Genomic DNA, 25,122 nt, shown 5'->3' on the forward strand with positions numbered 1-25,122 from the left:
CCATCGGAAATTTTAAAAAACATTCTTTTTCACTTCATATTTACTAAATGTCAGTGCATTATAGTTGATTTGTGTACATGATGAGACACATCGAGTCAGAAAATAAAACGTCAATCAGCAGTTAGACTTTGTTTTATTCACACAAAACATAATACATTTCTTCAATAAGGCAACACAATACCGTATATACATACAATGATCTATATGTATACCATATTTAAACTTTATCTCATTCAGCCATTCTTCTCTATCACTACCAAGTGTAAATAAATAGTTCAGCAAGTCATGTAAAAGAGTGCCAGATGCAAAAATGTCAAGCCACAGTGTAAATACATCCACTGCAGGAATCCTCTGCTTACCGAGATACACCGAGGAAACTGCTCTGTGTTCGCTGCTGCTGATTTCCCAACACAGCTCAGTGGTTTATGTTATTAAAGTGACCCCGAGAGCTTGAAAGAAATACTCAAACCATGCAGACCGAGGAAGCACAAAACGTTTGCATATTGTTGCATATCTTACTGAGCCAAATGCACCAGAGATGTAGATATTGTAAGTAGCACAGATTGGAAGCCAATATTTGAGATAACTCTCTATAAAGTCTGCACAAGTGTAACTTTCTTTAATAATTTTCCACTATAAACTTGGTTGAGTCGCTGCTCGGCTTGTATACATCAATATGCTTGTCGTGCTTGGTCTGAACTCCCAGAGCCACTGTACAAGGTAGGAATAATAAACAAAATGTACAACTCAACATTAATGGAAGCCAATTTAAAAAACAAAAATCCACTTTAAAAATATTAAAAGTATTCAATATCACAAATGGCTAGAATAGATAGAAGTTGTGATTTTCAGTATAACTGTAATGCTGACATCATAATTGGGTGCTTAAGTAATTTTCATGACATGACGTGTGTTTGTTGTTGGGTTTTCTTTTTCTAAATGTGTGAGATTACTTTGAAAAACACACCATAAAGATTGATGTGGTGAAAAATGCTACGTTAGTTGAAGCCCCATTCTTTCAACAGAGATAAAATTGTACAGTCATTTACAAAAATATAATTCTATTCTGCTTTCACAAATGACAGCAGTGATTAGTACTGGATTAGAAGTTGACGGGACAAAGTTTAGGACCAACACTACTGAAAAAAAAGTTACATCAAAGCAGTGCCATGTTGATCTACTTTCATCTGAGAGAAGTTTGATACTTTCATTTTAAAGGAATAAACAGAGCTGCTGTTTTGTCCTGCTTGCTTTTGCACAGTGACTACAGTACTACAGTACAGTCCTCTCAAACACTTCGATTTCAATGCAAACCTAATTCAGCTCGGATTATGGAGTCCGCGTGTGAACAATATATGGTACGTTCATTATAACATAGTTGTAACCGATTTAAGCACATTCCTTAGTGTTTAATCTCACAGTTGTGATCATAGATTATACTGTCGTTTCTGTATAGACTATCTGTATTTGTTAGAGACATGTTGTTGTTCATATGTACAGAGGCAGCAAATGCCAATAAACAAACTTTGAATTCATAACTGATCATTTATGTAAAGTTATATCATTATAGAATTTATTCAAACATATGATCTATATTCATTATACTATAAATGCTTTACAGGTGGAAACAGTTCTATTAAACACTTTAAAATGTCTTTATCTGCTACAACTAGGTCACACATTGAGCTGCAACCTGTCTCATACCTGTAAATGCTGACGACACACAGTGAACATATGATTGATAAGGCAATGTAGTGACTATGATTAAAAAAGCTTAATATCATTCATATTTTCAGTTTTTCTCTGTTCAAACGTGTTGAATGTGAGAGCTTTGGCCCCGTCTTTAACCAGCAACAGGCATATGAAATGTGGAGCCTGTTTTTAGACTCTCTCAGCATAAACATACATAAAATCTCTAAATCTGCACACAACAGATGTAAAGATGGACGCACACTCACAGACATCTACAGTGGGACGGGTGAAGGCTAGAGTTTTCACACAGTTGTATTGATCTCATGGGATATACTGATTATCAAATCATTGACAGGTTGAGTGAATAACTGGCAGCCTCTTTTCAATGGCTCCTTTAATGGTGGGACATATTAGACAGGAAGTGGGCATTTTGTTCTCAATGTTGGCGTGTTAGAAGCAAGGAAAAGGGGCAAAAAAGAAGGATTCCAGCGAGTTTGATAAGGGCCATACTGTGACGATTAGACGAGTGTAGTGCAGTGGTCTGTTTCCATCTAAAATCGTCCAAAGTGGTGAACCGTCGGCAAGGCTATGAACTGCTCAGCAGAGGCCGGTCCGTGTAGAGCGATACTAAAGACCACCTGTAGGTCAAACTGCTGCAGAAGTTAATGCTCCTTCTGAGCTGAAGGAGTCAAAACTGCATCACCACAGATCAGTTAGTCACAATGTAGTGGCCGATTGGTTTGTAGTCAGTTCAAGACGTACTGTTCTGAGGAGAAAAGCCTTGGGAGATCGACACACTTGTGAATACTGCAGCTGCAACAAGTAATCAGGTACATATTCAGATGATGTATGATAATGAATGTGAACAAAAAGCTAAGATATAATTTAGATTCTTAAAGAATCCAGAGATTTTTCTTGTATTCTCATGTTCACCACTTTTCTAACCCTTCTTCATGGCTGTGTTCAATCCATCAAACAGACTTTCATAAAGATGCAAAATAATTGTGATTGTGACATTTTTGCAATTTTTTTAGACATTTTATATCTCAACAGTTAAACACTAGTATACATTTTCCTATCCCATGTAACATTCATAAAATTGTAATATTAACCTTCTACCTTCCCCTGTTCTGTCCAAAGATTTCCAGTCTGTCATTATTCCGGTGGTTTTGAGCTGTGACTGCAGCGGGGAGCAGAATGTGCGGCTGATTACTCAGTGATGAACTGTACATCTGTACATGTGCGGGGAGGTGGGCAATGCTGAAGTGAGCGCAGCAACACAACTTCATTCTTTGTTGCCATGGAGACCACACACGTGACCCAACTGATGAATTAAAGCCTCAAGTTTACTAAAATGTACGATTGGACTTAAATCCCTGCACTCATAATCATTTCAACATTTGTGTCACACAGAGCAGGGATACAAATCAAGACGCTGCCCGGAGACGTTGCTGATAAATAAGATTTGACGATAACCCTCCGCCAGCTGCAGCAGGAGCACAGCTCTCTCTCTCTCTCTCTCTCTCTCTCTCCTGGACTCTGACCTCCCCGTGAAGCTATCAACACATCCAGTAACCACACAAAATCACAAACACGAGTGGAGAAAAAGGCTTTTCTGAAATTTTGCGGGAAAAAAAGAGTCTTTCCTTGAATACACATTTGAAGCAATCTCATGAAAATACTCATCCTCGACAAACACATACATGCATTGCAAATACACACGCACGCACGCACGCACGCACATGCACACATCTCAGCTGTAGTTGTAGGTGAAGTTATATGAGCTAGGCTCCTTTGGCACTGGAGGCGGGGCCTCTGGGATGGTGATGTTCTCAAGGTCGAGGAGGCGGAGCTTCATCTCCATGCTGATGAGAGTATCTAGGTCACTGCGTGTCAGGTCACTGCCCATCTCTCTCCCCAACAGCGCACACAGCCCATCTGTCCAGATGCAATACTGCGCACACGCACACGCACACACACACACACACACACACACACACACACACACACACACACACACACACACACACACACACACACACACACACACACACACACGCACACACACACACACACACACGCACACACACACGCACACACACACGCACACACACACACGGGGAAAAAAAACAAACACCTGTGAGATTTGATCATCTAAAGTGTTGGAGATAAAATGTTCCCTCAGTTGTTTCAATATCATAGTTTATACTATATATGTTTAATGCAGAGCTAGGTAGTCATATACTCGAAAATAGTGTTTTCCTGTTGATTTTCTCCATTAAATTTCCAAAACGAAGTCATCATTAACGGAATACAGTATATCAGACAAAGTGGAAATTTCTAATTAATTGCATCGTACCAACACAAGCTACCAACATAACTTAATGATGGCAATAAATGTGATTCCGTTCTGATCAGCATCAGCAATGCATGAGACAACAATAATATGTTCTAAGAAAAAGAATAGAAATGCTGACAAAAATTTCTATTTGATGTGAAGTAGCAGGTGTGGTCATAAACATTTATATATGGAGACAATGAAAATGACATAAAACTGGTCAAAACTATGATTTACAAACTATAAGTCATTGGATCATTTTAGATTTTTGAAACAACTAAACATCAATTCAGAAATTAATCTTTGATGCTTTATTGCTTGTGTGCATGTTTCTTCTGCGGCTGTGGCCAAGCACCTTTGGTCCAAGCAGTTCATCACCAAAATGAGCCTTTAAATATACCTTCAGCAATTTCATCACCTGAAAGTGCTGATGTGGCAAACATGTTGGCAGTTAACAATTTCCATATGTGGCATCAGAGTTCAATTGTTTTCAGCCACCTGGCCCACGTACGTTCAATATTCACCCTCATGTTCGGCTCTCCACCGAATCCCCAGGGAAATATCTGGCTCTTTAGTTGCTAAATGCTTTATTGTGTCCACCAGATGGGAAGTACATGTACAGCAAATTCATGGTTTTTTTTGGTTTTGTTTTGTTTTGTTTCCTCAGTGAGAGCAGCTGCCTGGTATTGGAAATGAGAATGACGAGAGCAGCGAGACTGAGCCATAACTTAACAGTTATGGCTCAGTTATGACCCTAAAAACTAAGCAATGAGGGGGAAAGCTGTGTAAATGCTTCACCGGGCGAGAAAACACCAGTGAGAAAAGTTGTGTTGCACAAGTGAACCTCTGGGATGAAACAGAAATCTCACACAATGTTAATGTAATCATTTTAGATTCATTAACACTCACGTATTCAGTAAAACTGTGAATATTCCTTTAAAGTGGTTATTTTGAGCTGGCAGGAACAACATAATCTCAATATTGGTGCACACCAATATTAGCTTCACAAAGTAGTTTCAGTCCACTTGTTTGTCAAAACCAACATCATTTTGTTCAGTAGAATAATCTCACATGGTTGTCTTTCTTTTACATTTGATAGGAAAAGATGGTGGGTTCTCGGCAGACAAAAATACATCAACGTTTTCCCTTGTGCACATTCACCCCAGACACAGCACCGTGTGCACGCTGTAAACACAGCTCAAGTCTCACTGTTGCTCTCCTCACTAGTCGATGAATCCACTTCACCAGACAATCCCAACAGATAATTTACCTGTAGCCTGAATACAAAAGGGTGAAATAGCTTGTGTACCGGGGCAGACGATTCAGCTTACCTCATATTTGTTCGGGGCGACAAAATTGAGCGTTTCGTCGGGGTCGTAGAGGACGGAGAAGGCCAACTCCAGCACCTCCTGAGAAAAAAACAACCCCCCACACAGCTCCAACAATGAGAGACATCAACAAAACCAAAGACGGCTTTGTGACTGAAACAGTAGTAATAACAAATGTATAAATAAATAAATCCAGGAAAGGCTGCTACCTTGTTTTGCTTCAGAGCACTTTTCTCCTTCATATGAGGGCAATCCTTCCCTGTCACCACGGACTTGATATCGGAGACAGGAACTAGCAATAACACGGAGGAAATAAACAATAAATTACAGGAATTTACCGAGGTCGACCCGCTGACAGATGGATGCCGTGTGCCACTGATGGTGTCACTGTTTGTGTTATGAAAGATTTATATGCTGGGAGATGAAGCCACTTGGAGGAAGAAAACGGTTTCAGAGTCTCTTACTCTTGTCACTGAGTAGCTCAAAAGGCACTTCACCCTGAGGTGACTCGTCCAAGTCCCCATAGTGCAGCACTTTGTGATTCAGAGAGAGCCGGCAGAACCAAAACTTCTCTATGGAAGAAAAAGACAACCCCCGGGGAACACAGCATTTAGTTGTGCTCTTCAGCAAAGCGGCAAAATGATTGCATTGATAGGATATGTACCCTGCCTTCGGCGGTTCCCGAGTTTCCGGAAGCAGCTTCCCTCACACAGCCGGTTCAGTCGTTGCTGCTTGATGAGCTCTAAGATCTCCGGCTGAATTCTCTCGCGCAGCTCACTGCAGCATAAACGCGGCACGATGAACATGAGCACATAAGGCTTACACATTATATAGATGCAAGTTCAACTTTCAAGTGTGAAGTGAAGATGGTTTTTTTTTGTGACACTATCAAGGCTGTAGGACAAAAGCATTAAGCCAGAAAACAGGGAAGAGAAGCATCGTAAACGCAGACTGACATGATCGGTGGAGACTGGAAGTCGTCCTGGCTCATTCTTTCCGACTGCCGCAGACGCAAAATCTCGGAATAGTTGAGGCCTCGCAGTTTATTCTTCAGCTGGTCTATAGATGCTGGTTTCATCGCCAGGGCCCTGGTAATCTGCTCACGGACCACTTGCATCACCTGGTGGACCGTTCAAACACACATCAGAACAAATGAAATGCAGAGCAAAAGAATATTTCACATACTTAGTGTGCTGTGTCTTTAGTCTTTACTTGTGCTTTTTTGATGAGGCCTGGATTTTATGACTGTTATTTATTAATATTGTTTAAATTCAGCGAAACATAGTTTCTCCATTCTGAAACTCAATGTGCTGACAGACATCTTTTGCCTTTTGTGTCGGCATCAATATTTTAAACTACAGCGATACAAAGTGGGTTCATGTACTTGTGTACACTTCACCGACCGCTTAGATGCGTGATAATTAATATGAATTATTTAATAAACCTTTGAGCTGTTTGCTCCAGTAGGCTGCTCAGTCTCACACACACATGGCACAACACAGCAGCACAATGTGTGTGTGTGTGTGTGTGTGTGTGTGTGTGTGTGTGTGTGTGTGTGTGTGTGTGTGTGTGTGTGTGTGTGTGTGTGTGTGTGTGTGTGTGTGTGTGTGTGTGTGTGTGCGTGTGTGTGCGTGTGTGTGCGACGCGACACCTGACAGAGCTCATATTCAAATGGAGTAAAGGGACAGATGGTGGATTTGGGGTAATGGCGATCACCCACCTGATCGTTATTTGACTGAAAGTTTACAGACAAGTGCAATATGAGACAAATTAAAATTTGAAGTAATGACAAGCGCGGATAAGGGAGGGAGCTAAAGCACCGCCGAAGTGATCAGCACCTTCTCTGAATGAGCGAACCATATGTTCTGGTAATCCATCCAGCAGCTGTCAAGACATTTCACTAAGACGGCTCCCTTGACGAACAGACCTCCAGTCTGTCCCCAGATGGAGAATCATGACTTTCTCTTTACCGACTGTTAACCCCTTCTTCTACTCCCACTTCAACCACATTTTGGTGCAAAAAGCACAGCTTAGAAACCATTGAGGATAATATGACAGGACTCATATCAAAATGGTATCTAACTTTACTAGTGCTTCAGCTCTGACCCTGAAAGCACCAGATTGCTTATTAAATAATGTAAACTAAACTTTATCAAAATGACCTGCTTTCAGTCAGGAGGCAGCCCACACACCTGCAATCTGACCCTTGATCTACCCAGATCACATGGTCAATGCAACTGTCTTGACTTATGCATTCCCTTAAGGCTCCTTCTTTACAAGGGACACGTACGGTGATTTATGAAAGTTCTCCCCACCCTGTGTCCAATGGTTTTTCCATACCGGATTTAAGCCCTCCGTATATCAAAAGTATTTACAGTTCTTAAAATCTGTTGTGAGCAATTTTCTACTAATGTTTTGAAACTACACATAAAAATGTGAACCTCTGCCTATATTTCTCTTTATGTCCCGACTTCCTGTCGGGACATAAAATACATGTAAAATTTGCCATCATGTTTATGATCCATTGTGCAAATTCTGTTTTAGATCTCTTATATTAGATACTAAATTGATCCCCGTGTGGAAATTATTTCACTGCTTTTCACTCATCCTGTGCTTGACCTTGCTCAGCTCAGGGACCCACAATGGAGTTCAAACCCATTTCATTTACACAACGTCCAAACTTCATTGGAACGTGCTGTACTTTTGTTAGAATTTATGACGACTTGGGATGACGCTTGTGCTACAAGCAGTTCAATCTCCGACCTTGTTGAAGTCCTCGGCTGTGGCCCTCATTTCCTTCCAGGTTTTATTCAGCAGCTGGATGCAGACACAGAAGAACTCCTCCCACGCCCGGTCATGAGTGAAGAACATCGGGTGATAGTCGTTGCAGCCTTCATTAGCTACGCAAACAAAAATCACAACCGTACAGGTAAAACACTGTAGTAAAAACAAGCCAATTTTCGACAATAATCACTGCAGTCATGTGTATAATGTGGAGTCACTTACGCAGTTCTCCAACCTGGAGTATCTCGCACAGCATCCGTGTGAGTTCGATGGCACAGCGGCCAAAAGGGCACTCGTGCTTGTCCTCTCGGCTGCTGTTCTCGAGGACAATCTGTCGTGGGCGAGGGATTAAAGAAAATGTAGGTGTGACTGCCATTCTGTGGCTCTGTGAAGCGAGCAGAGATGTGATTGAGTCCCAACACCGACCCTGATGTAGGTGTCCTGGTGAACCTTCGCCAGATACAGCATGTTGTCGAGAGCCAACATCCCCGGAGGAGTCTGGGTGAAGTCCATGGCCGGGTTCACATGGTTCTGCGTTCAAGATAAAGAGATAAAAGTGAACCAGACAATCTGTCTGAATTTATTCATACAAAAAGTGTCACAATTATTGAAAATGCCATCCTATTTGAGTGCAATGAGAGTGTAAATCAAAATCATACAGTTTTCCATTCAGATCGCAGAAAAAGTCAACATTGACTTATAATCCACTACAATTATGTAAAATCGGGTTGAGTTACCATTCTTGTAATTTATACCATATTACATGCAAAATAGTACTTTAACTACAACTTACTTAATGTGTAACAATGTCTGTTAGATATAAATTATCATAGTCACTGTGTGCACAGAGCGTAATGGGATTTCAATAATAATCCCCCCATAATTTCAAGCTGAAACTGGGGAGATGAAATGTTTTAACAAAGTAAGGAGCAAAGAACCTATGAAGTTATTAAATATGGTGAGTTGTCCAATAAAGATTAAGGCGAAGAGAAGGAACCGGAGACTCACAGTGAAACCCAGCATCTTGTAATCCTTGGTGTACATGGCCTTTCTTTTCTCTGTGCCGGTGGGGTCATTTTCTCCATCGAAGGCGATTCTGCGTAACTCGAAGATGATATCTCTCTGAGTCTGTCGTGAAAAATGCCATGTTAACAGCACGTCAGCAGAAACAAGTCACAGGGTTAAAGTAGAACTTTCAATGGGGTAACAGGAAGTAAAGGTCAATCGAGGGGGAGCAGATGTTTGTGATCAAGCACGAGCCAACACAGGAAAATGTTCATTTTCTGGTCTACTTGTCACAGATCTATCAGAGTGTAAAACTGTGTAGACTGTATCTAATTACTGCAGTTGATTAACTTCAGTGTACATTTTAAGTTACTGAAAAGTAATGATCATATTGCATTCTTTAACATTTGAATCACTTTTATTGGAATTAACAAGGCAAGAATCATAAATCAAATGGAAAATTCATGAGTGCAGCTTTACCTGGTCATTTGGGTCCATTTTGGTCATCATTCGTTCTTCTAAAAGGTTAAAGGTCAACACCTGCAGAACATACAGCTGATGTGCCATTTCTGCTTTGATTGGTCGGTTTCCTCTGATGACATGCTGTAAAACAGGAGCAAAACAAGCGTGTCAAATTGTATTGTATAACTTTGTTTACAGTCTCTATAAAAAGACGACAAAGGGAGATTTAAACAGAATGTAGCACAAGCAGGTAACAGGTCTCATAAACGCTGCACAGGTTGGTGCATTCTGGTCTCCGGCTTCTCCTGCACGCCTCCATGTCTCCTCCTCACTGACATTTGAAGCCAGTTCATTCAGACACTTCCAGACAAGTGCCAAGAAGATTCATTTTCAGAGCAGATTTTGTTCCACTTCACTTGGTGCCATATCACATTTGCTGGTTCTGTGTCACAGAGTGAGTAAGGCTTCCCATTTTCCAAATGCAGACCACCTGCTGCTCCCAGCGATGAGACTAACACCAAACAGTCACACGGGATGCGCTCACTGGTGGATGAACAGGAATATTGTACATGTGGAAGGTCTTCCAATATTTAATGGTGAGTAACGTCAAACCCAATCTCTGGGAACTGGATGAAGCGTAACTCAGCTCATCTGAAGGGGGGCAGACTGTCGGTTCTGATGCGCAGCTGAAATCAATTTCATTTAGTGCGTTTCAGACTTGGTACTCACGTTGAGGATGATGGACCGCAGGTGCTTTTGAGCAAGAGTGCTTGCCATTTCCTGAGGGCACAGAGATTCATTATTCCAACCCACAAATCAAATGAGGGGACATGTTTATGACACGGTAAAGCTCAACTATAACTTTACCACAGGCTACCAACAGAAAACAAGACTTTTACTACTACATACGAGATTTCCATCACTTTGCTCGTTGCACTTCCAGCAAGAATGAGCCAAACCCTTCTGTCAACTGTCTGTCTGCTGCAGCAGCAAGCTATGGCATCTGAACTGGGTTTATGGATCATGCCCTGGTTTTTCCACAACACAGAAAAGAGCCAGAGTGGAGGAGAGGTGGAATGACGGCGCGATCTGCTGACAGATGTGTACTCACAGTGAGGTGCTGCTCCAGCGGGTTAGTATACTCCTCCTGTGGGTTCACGGGGAGAGGTGGGAGGAGGGGAGCGGGTGTGACAGTAATGGGAACAGAAAGTGCACACACGTGGACCATGAGACACAAGGAAACATCAGCAGCACAGCATGCAATGCCACACAGAACAGCATCATGTCACAGAAATAACTTGTGTGCCAACAAACAGGTGTGCCTCAGGAAAATAAAATTGAAATGAAAATGTTATTGTTTTGTATAGTTTCAGACATAAAAACTATATGTGTGCATGTGTGGTTTGAGCGAGTTTATACACATCATAGTCTTATGCGTATGGGGAGAGAATACATGAATTGTGTTTTATTTTTTAAATTGTCATTAGTTTTGCACTTTTTTAAATTTTAAAACGCAAAAGTTTCACGTGTGCTTTAGGTTTTTAGTGCTTACTGGTGATGAGGAAAAACCTCTGATTATATGATCGTTTCTGATCATAGGTCATTTAAAAAAAAAATGGGAGTTTCACTGTTTAAACTAAACTATTGTAAAACTGAACTTTTCTATTGTATTCTAACTTGTTGAGTAACGCCTGTATCTGTCCTTCAAGCTTTGTTGTTTTGAATTCATTCAGCTTTTGGCCAAATTAAAGTCCTTAAATGTAAAATAAAAACCACAGAAAAGATAACAGGTGATCCATAAAATCAAACATGCATGAACTGCATTCAATGTTGTTGTTTTTTCCTCTCTCAACTATCATGTTTCATTCAAATCAGCGGGTGAAAAAAAAAAAACTATAGAGTGAATTTTAAAACGTCCTGTTTTGACTGACTTAACACTAATGTAGTACATGAGGCGAGAACGTTGCTTTAGTTGATGATTACAGTGCCAGTTACAACATGTGCTGTGAGGCTCCTGCAGTGATGCTCTCAGTGGGACTGACTCAGTTTGCCCTCTAGTGGTCAATGAATGCAGCTGGCGGTGAATGAGGGCAAATGGTCTAATTTTAAAGTTTACAAAAAAAATCAAGAAAACACAGCAATTCACTGTTGAATTAAAGTAAATTAGTCACCTCTGCTAACTCTTACACACAATCACGCTTAAAGAGGCCCATATTACTACTTACGAATAATTCTTTGTTTTCTGTATTGTGGAAATTATTCCACTATGAATTACTGAGCTACAATACAGCAAGAAGCAATTACTATGTGAGCATCCCACTGAAACAAATGAAAACAATGACATAAAAATACGTTTTCTTTCACACAAATTGGTCACACCTCATCAGAGGATGCCTCTACATTGTTCAAACTACTGATTTTGAAAGGAAACTAAGAGCAGCATTGGCTAAGATTTGAATCATGTTTATATTCTCTCCTCTATGGATGCGTAGTTTAATCTTTGTGAACCTATATAATAACCACTATCAATCTTTTTTGCCCGTTTCAACCAGAAGAGCTCTCTAATAGAACATGAGTCACATATTATTGACCTTCTGTCTTTAAGTGGCAAACCAAAGATTACGTGTCGACCTATTTTAAGAAATAAGACAATACAGGGACAAAACAGTCTGAAAGAATATTAAAACCCGCATGTCGCTATTACACAATGTGAACTAGGAAAATTAAAGTCACAACTGCAGGGTGAGTGGAGAACAGAAACATGATGACAATTTAGTACAGTCACACACTGGACAGAAGCACTCAATCCTTCAGGGTTTGTACATTTGTCAGTGCTATATGCATTCATAGCAAATCTTTTACTGATATTGATAATGACCAAGTGATTCTTTTGAAAAAGTAGCATAACAACTAATCAAATAATTTTTTCAATCTATTGATATTTTCTCATTTCCATCAGCACCCCGGTATATGTTTGATGGTTGATATTATGGAGTGTGTGGTGTTAAAAACACCGTCTAGTCTTGGAGAGAGATAAAAGAAACTCTTTTGATTCAACTTTGATATAAACAGAAAAATCCCAGCTCCCCTCAGACCCCTGAACAGATACAGTCATCCTCAACTCACGTAGCGTTCCGAGTCTGTTTCACTGAAGAGACTCAGTCAAAGAAATAGACAAATGTACAAACTTCACAGTTAGACGACTACGAGTGTCAGGCACAATCCACAGCGTGACAGCTGGCAGACAGACGTCTAATCATGAGATTTTATCTCGAACTAGCCGGCTGCTGAAAACATTAGCGACAGCTGTGAGCTGGTATCTGCAAGTTTAATGATACAAAAAGAAGGATGTGTGTATTATGTACGGACAGTTTATTTTTTTCCGTAAAGAGTAATGTGAAGATGAGACATTAGTATTCTCTCTGCGTAGATCTATCAAGAACATTCAGTCCGTTTCTTTCCCTCTTATACCGCGAGTGCACTGACCTGCCGCCTGTCCTCGGGAGCCTTCAGGAAAAGAGCGTTGATGAGTGCAATGGCGTAGGTTTGGATCTCCTGGTTCGACCTGGAGAAATATCCAGGAGCATAACAAAGAGTTAGAAGCATCTTGCTCCACAGACATCCACACAGGAGTCTAAGTACATGCGAACAGCTACACTACTTTAAGCAGGAGGAATGGATTCAGGATAACCAGGAGCCTCAACTTTCACAGCCGACATTTTGCACATCATTCTTCATATTTATCCTTAAATGGCACGGCAGTCATTTTCAATAGATTTGCCCACGAAAACTACCAGCAATCATAATTTAATATACCTTGAACAAGTTATTCTTCCGTCCCATAGGGCTCATTTGTAGTTGATAAACAACAGAATTCCTGTTGGCGACATGAAATATTCCACTCGGTGGTCTAGTTCCTCTATTAAGACAAAACATGGGAATTTTATCTTTTGGTGAACTAAAAATATATTGTCCTGAATAATCATTATATAGCTTTCCATTTTATACATACATAAAACATTGTCATAACAGCGGCCCTTTGACAAATAGCTTTACCAAGTTTTTTATTTTGTGCTTGTTGGCCAATTGTTCTTTTATCCTTCGACGTGATTGAAGATGTGTGCATGGAATTACATGAACATTTGTACACAACAAACCAAATATCAATAGACGTGGTTTGACTTTCATGTTTGAAGACTTTTAACCAGACCGCAAATGTGAAGAAAGATATTGAGTAATGCCAGCATCGTTGTGTGATTGAGGCAAATCTGTGAATCCTAAACTCATCCCTTCTGCAAATCAAACATAAAGACAACATTTACAAGACACAACAGTTTTTTTTTTAAGTCTCCCCACACTGCCCCCCCCTGAGTTCAGAGTGCTTGAAGCCCCTGTGCATGTGTGTGTGCTCACACTTGCAGGTGCCCGATGAGCTGTCCCACGGTGATCTCCTGGGCCACCCGGTGGTACAGGCTGTGGCTGTTTAGGACCATGCTCTCGAGGATGGCAAGAGAGCGCTGCAGGATGGAGACGTCCACCATAGGCTGGTTCACGTAACCTGCAATCTGTGAGCGTGGGGGAGGGTAAGACAGGACCGAGAGACATGGAGGGAAATCTTATTCAGTTTGACTTGATTAAGTGTCTGCGATAACAGACTGATCCACTAATCAAGCACATAAGTCACTTTATTTGTAGAGAACAACCAAATAAAAAAGTCTGAAAGTCCGTCTTGTTCGCCTGTCAAGGTCACAGCAAAGTTCTCGGAAGAAAACTTTGCATTCGTACTGCAAGTGCTCTTGATAATATGAGGGTTGCTAGGCAACAAGACTCGCGCATTTCCACCATTTGGTAAGAAAAGAAGGTCAAGTAATTAAATAAAAGTGCTTGAATAAAAAGGAATGAAAAGATAGACCTTGAAAGTTTACTGAAAGGAGATTTTTATTCTGCATGCTCGGTGTAAGTCTTTTGAATAGCTCTTTTGTCGGAGGGGGCACCTGTTTGATGAAGGAGAGGGAGATAAGGTCCCAGGACACAATGCCATGGTCCATTAGCTCCAGGAAGGCGGTGAGAGTGAAGGCCAGCATTTCACCGAAGCTGCGGAAGTTAAATGGCAGTGAAGAGTTTTTCACATCACTCGTACAAGTCACACCAAAAAGCCTCCACCATTTTAAGCAGTAACAAAAGAAAAAAAGAAGCGCGGCTATTTGTATTGGTGCACACTGTCAAACTTACTGAGTCCCACTCTCCACGAGACGTGCCAGAGTCGCGATGCCCTCCATATTGATGAACTCCGTGGCGAACGTTGGGTCAGCAGAAAGTTTGGCCAGCTCTTTCAGAGCCTCCAGGCGAGCGTCGATACCGTGGGACTGGATCCTCTCCAGGAGCTGACGGGCAGCACGAGCCTGTAAGAGACAGAGCAGGGCTTTCGTGCTGCAGCGTCGCTCACCCACCCAGCCAAAGGACCTACTGCAACCTTATAAGAGACTCACAATATCTAACAATGCCCTTCACTTCATAGTCATGTTCTTCTTTATTAAGTGTGGGCCCGGAAAGCATGAGGAAGGCCGGGAGGCAGGGGGATGCCTTTTCCCAGCATTTATTTTAATTGTTTTCATGGACTGATGATGAAAAGAAGTGAGTGCAGGGTTGAACTACATATTATTTCCTCAAAACAAAACTTAAAAATGTAATATGAATCATAAAATAAGCTTTAGACCACAAGTGTATTAGTTTCAACAGACTATAAAGAAGAATGTTTTAAATTCAAAATATTTTAAATTGAACAATCATCAAAGGCTAGACAAGACAGCCAATAATAATAAATATCTTGGGCTTATTCTGGATCATAAGCTAAATTTCATTTTTCACTTAGAATCCACACTAAACAAGCCAACAACGACCGTCCTTTCTGAGGAAGCTTCCAGATCCAGATCGATATGTCTCTGATGATGTTATTTTAGAGATGGCATGTTGAATCTGTGCTGACCATTTCTCTTTTCTGCAGCTTTGGTAACCTTAGCACCAGGTCAAGCAATGCACTAAGCAGTGTCATGAGGCGCAGTGAGGTCATGGGAGATCAACAGTGCACACTGATGGATGTGTGCAACAGGCAAATAATCAGGAAGGCACATGCCGTCCTTTCAGACAGCTCCAATCCTTTACATGCCTTGTTCCAGGTTTTACCCTCTGACCTTCATGTCAGACTTCCACATATGAAGGGAAAGAGGTTCAAGCACTCCTTCCCGAAAGTCATTTCCACCTCTGAATTCAGGACAGAATAAGAGGGATATTACCTACTTTGATATTATGTGGCTTCTCACAGTTTGGCAGGAACATATAAGACACACTTTATATATGGCACTTTACCGATCCTACATCTTATAGCTGATAGGCTCTTGAAGATGACCTATTTTAGTTTATTTTCCCCACTCTATTTACTCCCAGCTACTCATGTTTCAACGCATTGTATTATCCCTCCCTCTTGGATATTTAAAGGTTGTCTGCCATGTATATATGCACGTTCTTTATGTTTTATACCTCACTGTAACATTAATTGCCCTTCAGGGACATAAACAAAAACAAAACTGAACTGAAAATAATCTAATTAGCCGAGTTATACTGTGTATTTCTGATGGATCTCAAGAGCCATCAACCAGAATATTCAATATTCTAAAAATAAAGATGTGGTTTAAACCCCTCGAACACATTAGAAGCGAGTCTGGACGATCGTAGAAGGCTATATGACTACGATGGCTCAAGCTGAACAATGCAGTAGGTTTGTATAGAACGTCATAGACTCGCAGCAAACTATTTTGCAACAATAACTATCTTTGTCTTCCTGATAAGTGTGTCCGCCTCGGGAATGTTTAAAACCTGTCTACTCGTCTGATGCCTTCTGGTTATCGCCCTCATCTGACTCATTGTTTAGAATGTTAGTGCATTCCCAGACATCAGCGTTGTACTTCATAAGAAAACTCTCAGCTTGACAGAGCTGCAGGGCAGATGTACTCCTGTCGGTACCGGAGCCAATATAACTAAAATATCAATATAAGTTGTATGTTTTGGTGAAGCACAAAATGTATTATTCAGTCGAGCTGTCTGGGCTTTTGAGGGATGCGGTGCACCCGCAGTTCACTTGAAAGCAGGGCGGAATCATAAAAACAGATTATCATATATTATTAGTGAGTGAGAAGAAGCTGTTATTTGCCACGGCGAGTCACGTCAGCTCCTCTCATCCATTCGGAGAAAGTACTTTCACCACTGTCACGGACTGACAGTTTGGTCTTAGGAGAGAAACTTGAAAGGTATATTTTGGCTGAATTCACATTTTCACAGACATAAACTGACAGCCGGGTGGAGAGTGCAAACTGTTCATGGCCACTACAAAATAGAGGAAGAAATCTAAAGAACAGACCAGGGAATCATTATAGAAATTGCCAGCCTGCAGTTCTCTCCTTCAGAAAATTACACCTTCACAATGTCGACTTTGAAACAATTGAAGACAAAAATTAAACACGTGTGAGCAAAGTCAACTTACGGGAGAAATTGCTAATCGAAGGATGGTCCCATTTTTGATTTCACCGCGGCTCTGGAAGATGACAGAGAAGGCCTGTTGAAGTTTAATCTTGATTTACTGTGTCCTCAATACAAGGTCGAGAGAGAAAACGGCTCACCTGCTCAGTGATATAGAGCTGAGGGCCATCAGCGTAGCGCAGAGCAAACTGCTCCGAGCCTGACAGAGACCACCTGAGGATAAGGACAGAGCAGCTGAGAATCCAGTGTACGTGTGATATCGAATAAACCTGGTGAAAAGTTAGAACGCAGTAAACTATAGTATGCATGAACAAAAGGTGGCCCAAAGTCAGGCTGTTCCCTCCAGCAGTTGTACTTACACAAGTGGCAAACTGCGAGATTGTGGAGGAGAATAAATCAGTGGGTGTTGACAGCAAAGTGCAAAGAATTTTCTATTTCAATGGCGAGGAGAGGCAGTGGGTAGCTGCAACTAAGCTCAGAAGTGGATGAGGGAGAAAAAATGTGTGCAAGAAGAAGAAATATACAGACTGTAATGAATCCGAACATAATATTATGTCAACGCTATACAGTCTTTGTGTTATTTGATCTCACAATTTCTCCATTGTGAGATCAATAAAGGCTCTTATCTTATCTCTTATGCGTGCGTGCGCACGTGTGTGTGTGTGTACTGTTTTTAATATGTGAAGCACTGTGTCAAGAGTAAACTACAGCTTTTTGTGGGGTGTATCTTCTGATAGTCATCATAAACGTTCATTAATTTCATTGAACGAATGTATTTCACAAATTGTAGAGTTTATAAAAAAACAAAACCCTCTTCCACTCAGACTAGGGATTAGAGCTTTGGTAGAAATAGCACAGGTTTTTGCTCCAGACCTGTTGTTTTAAAAATCCAGAAAGCCGCAGCGACAACAAATATTTGTATGTTTGGCAAATGAAAGGAAAACTGTCATATTTACATAAAAGCAGCCATTTATTTATACAAATTCCAAGTGTTTTTCTGATGTTTGATTTTTTTAACAGAAATTCTTACTGATAGACAGCAGGAGTCTATAATTGTGAGTCGGCAGATTAAACATAGTAATAGTTTTTATTTGCTATGAGACAAAAAGTCGGTACTTCAATATTTATTAAACTAAATATTTTTTCAACTAATCCACATCACTGATCTAACCCTCTGCTGTGCTTGTCTGTTATATTTACAAGTACAGTTCATTAATCTATCGTCTTATTTTATCTGTGAATTTAGACTCTATTCATTCAAATAAACCCAAATAAAGAAAATCACAGTCATTTTAGTTTACCCTCACTTAAATGTAATGTCTATTGTTTAGATAAAACACATAAAAAGATTGAAGACTAAATATGTTATGTTTCCTTTTGTAAATCAAGCAGACTGTTGGTCGCAGCTGAAAACATCTGGAAAATGTTCAAATATGTAGAATAATACTTACCCATCGCACACTTCCCGAATGATTGAGGACAAAGGTCTTTTCTACAAACACACAAAGAAACATTGCTAACGTACAACATTTGCAATGTTAAAATAAATGTATTCTAAATCACAGTGATCACAGTTTGGGACATTTTGTAAAACTTTACTCCCTTAAATTAGTCATGACAGGAATTGTGAATGCTTTTTTGACATTATGCAAAACTGAAGCACTACTCCAGCATTACTCGTGCCTTTCACGTTCAAAACAAATTAAGGCTTTGCATAATTTTAAAATGTAATCATCAAGTTTCACTCTTAGAGCTGCTTAAAGTTCAAGCAAGGCAAACATGTAGATTCATGGAATGGCGACATAAGCACAGACCTGGTCCATCTCTATGAGCTGTGCATTGGCGCCGGGCCATTCGATGGCAACCTTCACAATGTCTGCAGGGGGTGGCATGGCTCTCCTATTGTTAGCACCCTGCAGGGGGGGGGGAAACAACAAAACTATATATATATATATATATATATATATATATACTGATCAACACAGTCATGAGTAAAAAGCTAAGTTGTACATCACCTAATGGATATAACTGCTGATGGGGTCAGTCGCTCTCACAGCTCTGCAGTATAAACCCTGTTGACACACAAATCACACAGCCGGTCACACACGTTTAAAACCTTATATTCCTTAAAGCAGGTTTCTCTTTTTCAAACTGAATGTGTTAAGAGAGCAGGTCAAACATATAAAAAGACTGTTTTACAAAACACCCACACGCAGCTTTACACTAACTGGACTCGGGGGTTTGCAGGCTTTTGTTGCTCTCGACATATAATGTTGAGTAAATCATGAAAATGTTTCATAAATATCTAAATAGGTTGCACTCCCTATAAACACCCTCTGACATTTTATTTGTGAATTAAAATGTCACTTTTACTTCCTTCACATTTTCCCCTTTGGCAATGAACGAACGCGGACATAAATTGAATGTGCTCAAAAACAGTCCGCGGGCCACTTTTATGAAGCTTATATATTGAGAGCAGTCAAATCTAGACCTCTACGTCAGCAGGCCTCACCTTTCGTGTTAAATTTAAGGTGTATTATTGTGATTCTCATGCCTGCTACAACGGCTCTGCCATACACAAGTACAAAGAGCACAGCATTAGACCACACTCTGGCAACAGAGAGAGGTTTGTCTCTGTGCTCCGACATGAAGAGAGCATGAAAAGCTGCCTGACAGATTCAGCTGGTGATTGGACGACGGCAGTAAAGAAAAGAAAGAGGAAAAAAGAAAAGAAAAAAAAAAAGGCTCTGCTGTTCTCCAAATGGCTCGTTGCAGTCAGGGTGCTTTCAAGATACAAAACACTTTGTAGGGGCTTAGGGCTCTTCACATGAATAGAAATCTAGATCATTAGACAAACTATCTTCAAACTCTTTTCTCTGGAGATTCATTAGGGGTGTAAGTATTTTCAGAACTGTAGCAAACACGTTTTGAAAGGTTTGTTCTATAAATACATCCATCTGCTGGATCGCATCGGTGACAGCTGTGACATCTGACACCGTTCCAGTTTGATCGGCGAGGAAAGAAAAGCACTTTTTGTTCAGAAACACAAGTTGATTGGTTGGAGGGTTCAGCAACTGCACTCAGTGCATATTTGCCTTTCGATGCTCCTCATCATAAAAAAAAAAAAAAAAATGAATATCTCAAAGTTGGAAAGAAATGAGGTGGGTGTTCTATGAATATTTATGCAAAACAAATTCTTTCATCATTGAATAATTGAACGGCGGGATCACTGACATGTGCTCGCCACACAGTTTGTCACAACAGAGCGTAAGAGTCTGATATGGGATGATACACAGCAAATGTTAACTTCGACTACACCTAATTATAGATGGATTCAGCAAACGATGTCAAAACTGCCAATTAAACTCAGATTTCAGGCAGCCAGCTGATGGAGAGAGTGCACCGCCCACGCACTGTCGAGCACACATCACACAACGCCAGAGCCTCGAGCCCGCGCTCTCTGGAGGCCTCTGGATTAAATTTCAAAAATTTTTTGTGACCAATAGTTTGTACAGTTGTAAACTATGTTTAAAAACAATCAAGAAAAGTCTAAATCATGGAATCAGCCATAGTGGGCAACGTATGACAATTGCAGGATGACGGTTATTCGTCAGAAAATTATTTTCCTTGACTTCAATCTAATATTGTGATAAGATTAAAGTGAAAGTGTGAGGCCAGCCTTTCTGTTTGTTGCCACATTAAAACTGAGAGGCGAACTTTACTTCCAATCAGCAACACGAGGGAAGCACGAGGTGAATTTTCCAGGCACAAAGCAAACGCCCATCAACCATCGACGAGTAACAACAGTGCCGTCATGACAAGAATGGTGAAAGCACGGCTCGTCACCATGTTCTGCAGTAACCTGCAGACCACGCTGCATGGAGGCGCAAAGCTGATGGCAGGCAGTACGTTCGTGAAAGAAATATCATTGTAATCCAAGTGTGACAATAGGATTTGCTTTGATTAACGCTCAAGTCAGTCAACACGCCGTGTTGCTATCCACCATGATTAAAACAACAGTGAACTGAAGGATCCACCCACAACATTTAAAGTTGATAATGACGCCACGCATGAGCAAGTACTCACAGTAAACGGTTCTTCATTTACCTTTTTATCACCATCTCTGGGACACTGTGGTTAATTTCAGATTAGGCTAGACGTTTCCTTCACTTACTTGTAGTGGAGGAAGTAAAACCGTCATCTGTTCCTGGAATAGAGTGTAAAAATTAATCTGCATTGGAGTCTCAATAGTACTCAAATCAAGCCTATTCTCCCAGTCAGTCCTAACCACTATGTCACCGCGCTCGCTGCTATAACTTTATATGAGCAAAAGATTTAATTGGCGTTCTTCAGACTCGCACTCGTAACTGGTTTGAGAAGAGAGGAGCTGTCACAAGCTCAGGCCTGCCGCCACAGTAAGACTTCAGAGATGGCAGACACTTCATATCGGCGGCTCAGCTGTCATCACAGACTGATCAGCCTTTGTGATGTCGTTTACCAGCAAACGGTCACATCTGTGCTGGCAAAGGAGATCTGGGGGGGGTGGGGGGGGGTAGTCCTTTATGTGTGGAAATAGATTTTCTTCCAATGCATGAGTGGGTTTTCTACAGCTTGGGACACATGGGGTATGAGACTGACGAGTAATTCCAAATTGTAAATGGGACTCTGCCCGTCTTTGCCCCAAGTTAAGTTGGATGAAGTTGTATAGAATATGGAAGGAAGAGGGACAACCAACCCCCTAAAACTCATTAAGGGATATAAAGGGATAATATATCAGTGACAACAATTAAAATGGAAAGTCTTGACAGTGAATTGGTTATTCTTTAAAACAAAAAAGTAAAGCAATTGACTAATTAATGAAATGGGCCAGTAAGGACAAGCTGTTATGATAATTTCTCATACATTGGTGCTGGTTACAGAAAGTCATTCCTTTGCAACAGGTTGGACCTAAGGAAATGTACTGTGCATCATATATAACGAACACAAAAAGCCCACATATGGACACATTATACACCTGGTTGCTTGATGAATTGTGCACTTTTGAATGCAATCCTACACTTCAGCAGGAAAAGCAAACATATTACTAATGCCATGTGACCCGCCAATGAAGCTCAATGACCAACAATAGGAGAAGACTCACAACACAGATCCAGAAGAGAACTCAGCGATGGTTTATGTCACTGTCCATGTGTGCTTTACCCATTGCAACACCTTAATGTCAGAAAATCCCAATCAGAAGAAACGCAACTCCACTCAGAAAGAACATTACAAACAAGTGGAGTGGAAGTGTATTAAATAATAATTTGGTGGAGCAATCGCCCAAGTGCATCAGCATGAAACACGCTGCTGAGTACCTGCAATTATTGATGTTAATTACAAGTGTGCCTCTCCTGCTGTTCCATGTGAAAATGCCTGCTTGAAACATCCCTCTGCATTCCACTTCAGTAGGTACTTTTGATCCAAAAGCACATCTGCTGTAAATGATCTCTTTATTAAAATATGAAACTGGCAATGTTTCTGTGGACTAAGACTGTCAGTTATCTATACACTGAACTCTATGTGTTATATTGTGGCATCATATTAAGACAACATTGAAATGGACTGTCATTAATTAAAACATGTCTATTAATAGTAACTTCCTTATTTTGACCAAAGCTTTGGCGTAGTCACCAGGCACCTTATTAAGGAAAACCACCAATACAAATAAGCATTAGTCAATCACATGGTAGCAAATCAGTGTAATTAGGCCTGAAGACACGGTCAGCATGAGCTGTTATAACTCAAACCAAGCAAGACAATGGGGAAGAAATGTGTGGTTTTTTTTATTTCCTTACGAAGCATGGTTTTTGGTATTTTATAAACTGCTGATCTTGGAGTTTTGCGCACAAACCTCTCCAGGGTTCACTGAGAATAGCTCGAAGAAGAGAACAAAATCCAGTGAAGGACAGTTCTTTTGGGTCAAAATGTCTCGTTCATGAGAAATGCCAGAGGGAAATGACCAGATTGGGTCGAGATTATAGAAAGGCAACTGTAACTCAAATAAACAAGGTATGGACAAGACCATCTCTGAACACACACTGAACCTTGAAGCTTGTGGGCGAGTGGCAGAAAACCACCCTGGGCACAAATAACTGTCAGTTAAGAACAGACAATTGAGGCTACAATTTGCAGTTTATTGGAAAACATTTTTGATTTCTCAGTTTCAACTGTGACACTGTGTATGATGTAGGGTGTGTATCTAAAAGCAACTGAACCAAAAAACTGGATGAGGGGGGAAAAAAAAAACATTTTCGAAGACATAATCAAGACTAGTTGACTTGATTTAATTGCTTTCAGATTACTTCCTCCTTGGACAAATGCGAGCATGCACAGACAATATGAAACCAGACCCATCCTGACTTATTCCAATGGTCCAGGCTGCTGCTGGTGTAACAGTGTGAGAGACAATTTATTAACACCTTGAGTCCCTTATTTTTAACTGAGCTTAGTTTAAACAACACAGCCTAGAACAGGTGTGTCAAACATAAGGCTTGATGGATTTTGTGGGAAATCCTTTTTTTATTAAAAACCACATTTCTTAAAAGAGTAGCACATATAACACGACACTGAGATCTTGAGTTTATTGCAAGGAAACTATTAGCCTCAAAACAATTCTGTTAGGAGTTTGTAACAAAATGGATAATGGAAATGTTTTGTTTTGTTTTTGTTATTACTGGATTTGCACCAGGATGTAGTTAAAATTGTCTTCATGTTTAAGGTTGTTTATTTGCGGAAAATATATACAATTTCATCACATATATTCTTTCCCACCACAAAGAACGTTTTTAAATTTACATTTGTAGGTAATTAAGGCACTAGAGATTTTAGAGTGTATGTCTCCCCTGAACGTGTGGCCTCGATGGATGTTGTTATTGGCCATGCTCATTCCACTGACGGCTGCTCTCTTGCAGGTTTACACACCATGTCACAAAACTCTCAGACTGGTTTCTTGAACACTATTCTATTCTAGAAGCATTCATAGTGAACAGATCTCCATTCCAATGGAGCACCAGGTGGACATTATGCGTTTTGGACCAATAATCTTCTTGGAAATATTTCATTGTTAAATTATAAATACACCATTGCATGGTGTGAACTGTACATAACTGGTGAAATCACACTGAAAGACACAACTTCATTGTGTGAGCGTGCGTGGAGTTCACAACATTTGGCTGCACGCGCTGTGGCCGGTAGCTTAGCAACAACTGCTAAGGAGCTGCAGCTTGAAAAGAAATCCACACAGTGTGGTCGGAGCCACAAAAAACACTCCCAAACAACTTGTGCTGTCGCCCACCAGCCCGGCTCAGATGTTCCTGACGCCATTTTACAGCTCCTGGTTACTGGGGTTGGTTCGGGGGCTGCCTTCCAGCCCGCTGCCGGTGGAAAACAGGGGGATTTTTCGCACACATAAAAAAAAAAAAAAAAAACACACATAGCGCCCTAAACTTTCACCACAGCCTGCTGGGAGGCACCGAGGTGCGCCCCCTCTGGCTCATTGAGGACACTGCTGCTCCCCCAGGAGACAAACAAGCGTCCACAATCATCAACTTCACGTTAAATGATTTTCACTGAGATAAATCCACGACACTGCAGGCAGGCGCGCGACGGCAGCCCCCGGCTCGCCTCGTGATGAAGGAGAGCCTGTTTACGGTCTGTTATAGCATCTCATCTGCAGTGACACACACACACACACACACACACACACACACACACACACACACACACGGTCACAACTCGTGTTCACGTCGGCTCCATGGTGAAAGGGACGCAGGGGGCACCGCGTCTTGTTATTGTGCGTCTGAAAGCAGCAAAAAGAAAAGAAAAGAAAAAAAACCTTACCCGCTTTCACAATGAGCAGCAGCGTTATTCCTCCTCACAAGGCGACTAATGTGACTCAGTCATCCCTCCAGCCGGTGCCTGTCCTCCGCTCCTCCATTGCAG

General features: G+C 40.9%; 1 protein-coding gene across 1 annotated transcript; it reads right to left on the minus strand.

Annotated features, from left to right (window-relative positions):
• Positions 1-239: 239 nt before the first annotated feature.
• Positions 240-25,122, minus strand: LOC308128790 (engulfment and cell motility protein 2). The gene is made up of 23 exons (XM_080494455.1): positions 25,021-25,122; positions 19,158-19,214; positions 18,957-19,055; positions 18,594-18,634; positions 17,283-17,355; positions 17,147-17,197; positions 14,842-15,011; positions 14,604-14,703; positions 14,023-14,174; positions 13,096-13,174; positions 10,721-10,756; positions 10,339-10,389; positions 9,628-9,750; positions 9,151-9,270; positions 8,569-8,673; positions 8,365-8,473; positions 8,122-8,258; positions 6,315-6,478; positions 6,023-6,135; positions 5,823-5,930; positions 5,568-5,650; positions 5,362-5,439; positions 240-3,646 (listed from the first exon to the last, which is right to left on the minus strand). The coding sequence occupies exons 3-23, from the start codon at positions 19,032-19,034 to the stop codon at positions 3,446-3,448; spliced, it is 2,172 nt and encodes a 723-aa protein (XP_080350581.1). The 5' UTR covers positions 19,035-19,055; positions 19,158-19,214; positions 25,021-25,122; the 3' UTR covers positions 240-3,445.

The sequence above is a fragment of the Blennius ocellaris genome (assembly GCF_963422515.1).
Source record: "Blennius ocellaris genome assembly, chromosome: 4".
NCBI lineage: Eukaryota > Metazoa > Chordata > Actinopteri > Blenniiformes > Blenniidae > Blennius > Blennius ocellaris.